The sequence below is a fragment of the Prosopis cineraria genome, unplaced genomic scaffold, assembly GCF_029017545.1.
Source record: "Prosopis cineraria cultivar Desert tree isolate PC_DT_omini unplaced genomic scaffold, ASM2901754v1 PC14, whole genome shotgun sequence".
NCBI lineage: Eukaryota > Viridiplantae > Streptophyta > Magnoliopsida > Fabales > Fabaceae > Prosopis > Prosopis cineraria.
Window position 1 is genome coordinate 2,338,403 of NW_026555345.1, and position 6,000 is coordinate 2,344,402.

Consider the following 6,000-nt stretch of genomic DNA (forward strand, 5'->3'; position numbering starts at 1 on the left):
AACAGCACTGGTTGACACACCCAGTACAGTACTGCAGCATAATTATTAATTATGGGCCATACAGCTGGGTGGGCTCATAAATATGCTGGGACAGGAATCTGAAGAGTATCCAATTGAGAAAATGACATTGAGCACCTGTATGCTGACTTGGCTGAGGATGTTAGAGAACTGCTCATCAAAGACGAAAACAAGAGCATAGACAAACATAACTGGCAAGCAATTTCTTTTCCCCTTTATTTGCTCTTTAGACCCGTCTTATCTACAACTTTCCAACCTCAGAAGTCACATCTCATTAATCTCACAATACATACACACATCTACTATGTACAATATAAAGACACTCATAAAATAGTGTTCATGAGTTATGGATATTACTCGACTCGTGCAGCCACAAAACTCACTAGTTTTGATTAAAACTACAACCACCAAGCTGGCATCTAGCACTAATATATCTCTGTAAATGCAAAACATTTCCATGCAAGCATCTCCTCAGCTCACTCCCGCATCAAGTAATCAGATGATCACTAATTTACATGTATGAGTTGGTTCTTCCCATGCAGCCTCCATCCATATGAAACACTTGAACTATTTCAGTTACTCTGCATGCATAAAGGTCACATTGTCTAGTCAAGTTCTTGCAGGGAATCTAATGTACCGTACTCCTGCAAGTAACTTTGTCATTAAGGATTTTCTCAAGTCAGACAAGAAAACGATTTCATAATCTGGAGCGAAGGATACACTTGACACCGCTGCGAGCAGATGAAAATGGCCTCCCGTTTAAAGTCCCTGAAGATTTAACATCCCACTCCTCAATATTCTTGGGAACACAAACATCAAAAAGAAATTGGCCAAGGACACTATGAGCATTGATGCTTGGGGGACTGGGCAGACAAATAGATTTCTCTTTCTGTTCATCCTGTGGAGAGCCAGAACCTCTACTGTCATGATATGCTCCAGAACTTGGCAAAAAGAAATGATCACTTGGCTCTAACGCAACTCTTCTAAGGCTCTCATTTGAATTGATTGCTGCCTTCTGTAGGTCACAGATTAACTCAGAGATCTCGTCATGCATACTTTCCATTCCAGTTCTCTCCCTTTCTATCATTTTATGAGAATAAATTGAGGTAGCCTTCTCAAACAAATGGGTCACAGCAATTCTGTATTGGATAGGATGATGCTTGTAATGACCTGGAACAACAGAAAAACTACCGGTGTTAGAATGTTTCGAGTGCGTACACTGGTCTATTTACAAACTAAGGAATATAATTTTCCCAAATGCATAGATAGAACAAGATAAAGACTATAAACTAAAGCTTCTGGAATGTATGCAGCAACCTTCGCTTTTTTTTTTTTTTTTTTTACTGCAATTTATTCGAGTCAAAAACAATACCGAAGTCAGCATTGCAATCAATAATTTTTTGGTAGCAATGCAAGAATGATGAAAGTGAATATAACAATAAAATAGTATCAGACAAACCTAAGTGAGATGAGCTACTTAGTTTTATAAGGTTCACATCTCCACCAAGATCTTGCAATCGTTGGACAAAAGTATGGATACTTTTGCATGCCACAAAGTCATCTTTCTCTGAACAGAAAATGAGAAATGGAGCTCCAAAATTCTGAAGAGAAAATGAAAATTAGAATGAATTAAAACAATACAATCATACCCCAAAATAAAAATAAAAAAAATCCCACTGGTCAGAATAGATACTTACGATAGAAGAATACAAAGCTTGCCAATGTTCAGCAGCTAGGGATTCAAACCTGGTGAGGTATAAAGCATCAAAACCAGAGGCTACACATTTTGCCATCCAGGAAACAACCTTTGACGGTCCTGGCACTTTTACAATCGCTGGGTGGAGAGCAAAGCGGATGCCGAAATCACTTGTAACATCTAGAGGGCCAGAATCATAGATGTGTCCAGAAACAAAGTTCCTGAGCAGTTGATAGTTATGCTTCACATAAAAAAAAAATAATCAATAAAATCTAGATGGTAAGAAGGTAGAAGATATCATTAACCAAGGAAAATATCAAGGAATAAGAAAGAGATAAATAAAAAAAAAACTCAGTTATCAACTAGAATAATGAATTACCAGGTAGAGCTGACCTCCACATTTTCCCTCAATAAGCTGCACTTACATGAAAAGCAATAAGAATGGGCATTTCTGATCCAGCAGAATATACAAGCTTCAACCACTAAATTCTCTACACCAAAGATAAGAACGGGTGAGTGAAGTTACCTGAACTACCTTGTACAAACAAGCTTTTGACCCAGCAGAAAAAGATGCAAATACCACAGGGCATGATCTTATCCTCAGGTCCTGCATAATCCAAAGAAACTGTGTTCAAAACCTAAGATACAAAGCTAACAAATTATACCCGAGAGATTGCAGCTTCGGCATCATTAAGAATCTCATGTCCAAGAAAACCAAATGAAATCAATCTAAGCACAACTTCTCATTTCTAATACCAACCTTGATAAGCTCATCAAGAACGTAAATTGCCAATGATAATGCACTCTCATGATGAAACCTGCAAAATGGGAAAGCAGTAAATTATAGAATTCTATCAGTAAATGCAGCCAACCAATCACTTCAGATGAGAAGAAATTTGAGAAGCCAATTATCTGTCACCAACGCAAATCAACCACAGAATTGTCTATCCAGATCATTTTTGAATGATTATCAATTGAGCAAGTCTCTATATGTGCTAACTGAAAAGGACTGAAGTCTTTGTTACTGAGAATTTACTATTTAGTTATGCCCGACACCTCACTCTCATTCTGAGTTCTGACATGTTCATTTATCATAGTTAACTTTATTGTGGAGCACTTCAACGGTTCAACCACAGACTAAAACCTTCCAACAAAAGATTTACATGAATAGATACATATTCTGACTAAGTCTTGGATATTTCCGCTCAACTCAAATGGTGATGATAACCTTCATTGGGTGCCCAATTTATAAGAGTTGCAAATCATTCCCAACTGTGGTTCAATTTATATATTGGACAAATTGTAGTGTACAGGCATAAATATGCATAGGCATCCTTGATTTATAATTGTGTGAACCTGATATGCATTACTTGCCCATGCCTTTTCTGATAGTCAAATAGTTTAGCATGCACTTCAAGCCCATAAAATGGCCTCAAATACTGTAGTACGTGTATGTTTATGTGCTTAGTAATCTTCATCAAGATATTAACACTAGGACTAAGTTATTAGACATCCAAAGTGACCTCCACCTGAACGTGCACCTTCATGCTGCGAGTTTAAAAGCAAAGACCTTTGACAAGGACGTATCCACAGGGGGGCAAGCACCATACCTCACAATTTTGCCAAAATTTTCCTTAATTTTTATTTTCCAAAAAAGTTAAAATTAACTATAGCCCCCCATATTTTACATAGTTTTCATTCACCCCACCCAAACAAAAATGCATGGCAAGCTCTGGATCCATCACTGACCTCTGATATCTGCAGCTTCAAAACACTTGACTAAGATAAAGGCCAATGTTAACAATCAACTATATCAAAGAACAGACAACCTTGTAAAACCCAAAAAAAAAAAAAAAAAAAACTCGAATTGCAAGAACTTAACTCGTAATATTTCTTTTCATTTATCCAAAAACTAATGCTTGGCCGCAATTAACATGATTACAATTTCCCAAACCAGAGAATGCTATTCAACAGTCTCGTTCCCCTACTTCATGTTGTATTTCATAGAGATTTGATTTTCGGGAGATTTCATCCTCATCTACGACCAGGCATGGCATCTTCGTAGTTGAACATCTTATTTATCCAATGAATTCCGTCAACTACCAATAAAAACGTATGCTAAGAAATCTAACGAGCCTCAAACCTTAAAGGACAACAACAAAACCACATCAAAGAGAGAAACCCAAGCAGTTACAGTAGCAGGAAACTAAAACTAATCACAAAAAAACAAAATTGAAAGATAAATAACTAAGGCTTTGTCACTGCATCAATGGAGAAACAAATTGGGGGAAAATTGAAGTGAAATAGTAATGTTGGAAGGAACTGGCGCGTGAAAGTCATACCAAGAGAACAGTTAACAACAGGAATAAACTTACGCCGAGATATAATGGGCATGACAAACAAGGGAATTCCACCCTAAGGATGAGTACAAATCCACATAATCCCATAACTGGCCCTCCTGCACAGAAACCCAAGCAAAGATCACAACGATTCCTTTGAAATCAGTGTCCTCCTTTCTTCCCCAGAAGATATTTCCACCTTTGACGCCTCCGCCTCCGCCGGCGCTGCCACCACGATCACCTCTCCGCATAGCTCGAAGAAGAGATTCTAAGAATTTCAGCTCGAATATTCAAAAATAGAAAATAAAAGAATATTACTTTATGGAAGTTGAAGATTTGGGATAATGGTGATGGTGGGAAACGTAAGGGGTAGTGTTCATCACAGAGAGCAAATGAACGATGAATCGTTGATTGGTGGCTGAGGATGCTAATTCTGGCGTTGGCGTGTCTTCCCTCCGTCCTTCTCTCTCCCCCTCTGACTCTCTCTCTCTCCTTGTTTCGGCGAATAATGCCGAAGCCTGTGAGCATCAATGGGACCACTTATTATTAATAACCACGCGCCACTGTGCATTCTTGGATAATGCTCTCCCCCCCCCCCCTTTCTCTCTCTCCACCCTCTGTCCTTCCATTCTCGTTATCTCATTATTTTCATTTATCCCCAGTTTTTTAATGTAATGACAAAAGTAAATTAAATCATAATAAATTAAAATCTCATATTTCCTTTATTTAAAAATATAAAAAAATTAATTAAATTTTATTTCTAATAAAATAATTATTTATTTTTAAATTAAATTTATTTTTTTATACTTATTTTTATTAAATACTCTATAATAAATATAAAGTCATTTATCAATAGAGTCAGTTTTAAAAAAAATAATTACACCTTAAAAGATTAAAAATATCTTACATTTTTAAACATCCAACCCTTAAAAAAATTTGATATTTTTAAATAGAGGGAGTATAAACTAGATTTTTATACCTGGGCTTGTAATATTAAAAACAAGTTTAGGCTCAAGTGACATTAGATTAGGGGTTTATACTTTAAAATCATGATTTATATTACTTATTTTAGATTTTAAAACATTATAATTTATATTTTAAATAATGAATATACAATATTACAAGGTAAAACGTAATTTACAAAAAAAAAGGTCTCCACAATCAACCCTAAGCCAGTTTAATAAATATTTGTTTCAAGAAATAACTAATTTTAAGGTGAAAAGCTTTAAGGGCAAAAGTCCATAAAAGCCAGATTCACCTATTTTTTATTATGTATATTAAAAATGATTTTAATTAGCAACTTATTTTTTATGATATATTTTTTATAGTGAAAGAATAAATAATTTACTCTCTCCGTTTAAAAATATAAGATATTTTTAATCGAATCTCATCTCCCAATAAAGCAGTTATTTACTTTTTAACTAACTCTATTTTTTCATATTTATTTTTATTAAATATTTTATAATAAATATAAAGTCATTATCAATATGTGTACTTTAAAAAAAGGCAATGATTACTCCTCAAAAAACTAAAAATATTTTATATTTTTTAACATCCAACTCCTCAAAAAATACCTTACATTGTTTAATGAAGGGAGTATTTTATTGTACACTTTATTACCTTTTATGGGTTAAAAATAAGCATCAATTTTTTTATAGAATTTATTATTATGTATTAATTAAAATTCTAGAAATAAAAAAAATTTCATTGCATTGTTTGTCTACCGTTTTATAATTTGTGTAATTTGCATTTGAATTTTGTTGCACGTTTCACACTTTTTTTTATTATAGATTTCATATTTACCATTTATTTTTTTGAAAAAAAATATTCTAAAATTGAAATCCATTAAGTTTCATAAAGAATTTCTTTTTTGTATAACAATAAAAAGAAAAAAGTAAGTTGCGATATATATACTCCCTCGTTTGTAGGACATGTGTGAAGATAATT

At 34.2% G+C, this 6,000-nt stretch overlaps 1 protein-coding gene across 1 annotated transcript; it reads right to left on the reverse strand.

Annotated features, from left to right (window-relative positions):
• Positions 1 to 210: 210 nt before the first annotated feature.
• On the reverse strand, positions 211 to 4,573 carry LOC129293459 (uncharacterized). The gene is made up of 7 exons (XM_054931446.1): positions 4,090 to 4,573; positions 2,475 to 2,532; positions 2,241 to 2,321; positions 2,094 to 2,129; positions 1,716 to 1,955; positions 1,478 to 1,619; positions 211 to 1,188 (listed from the first exon to the last, which is right to left on the reverse strand). The coding sequence occupies exons 1-7, from the start codon at positions 4,302 to 4,304 to the stop codon at positions 716 to 718; spliced, it is 1,245 nt and encodes a 414-aa protein (XP_054787421.1). The 5' UTR covers positions 4,305 to 4,573; the 3' UTR covers positions 211 to 715.
• Positions 4,574 to 6,000: the final 1,427 nt, after the last annotated feature.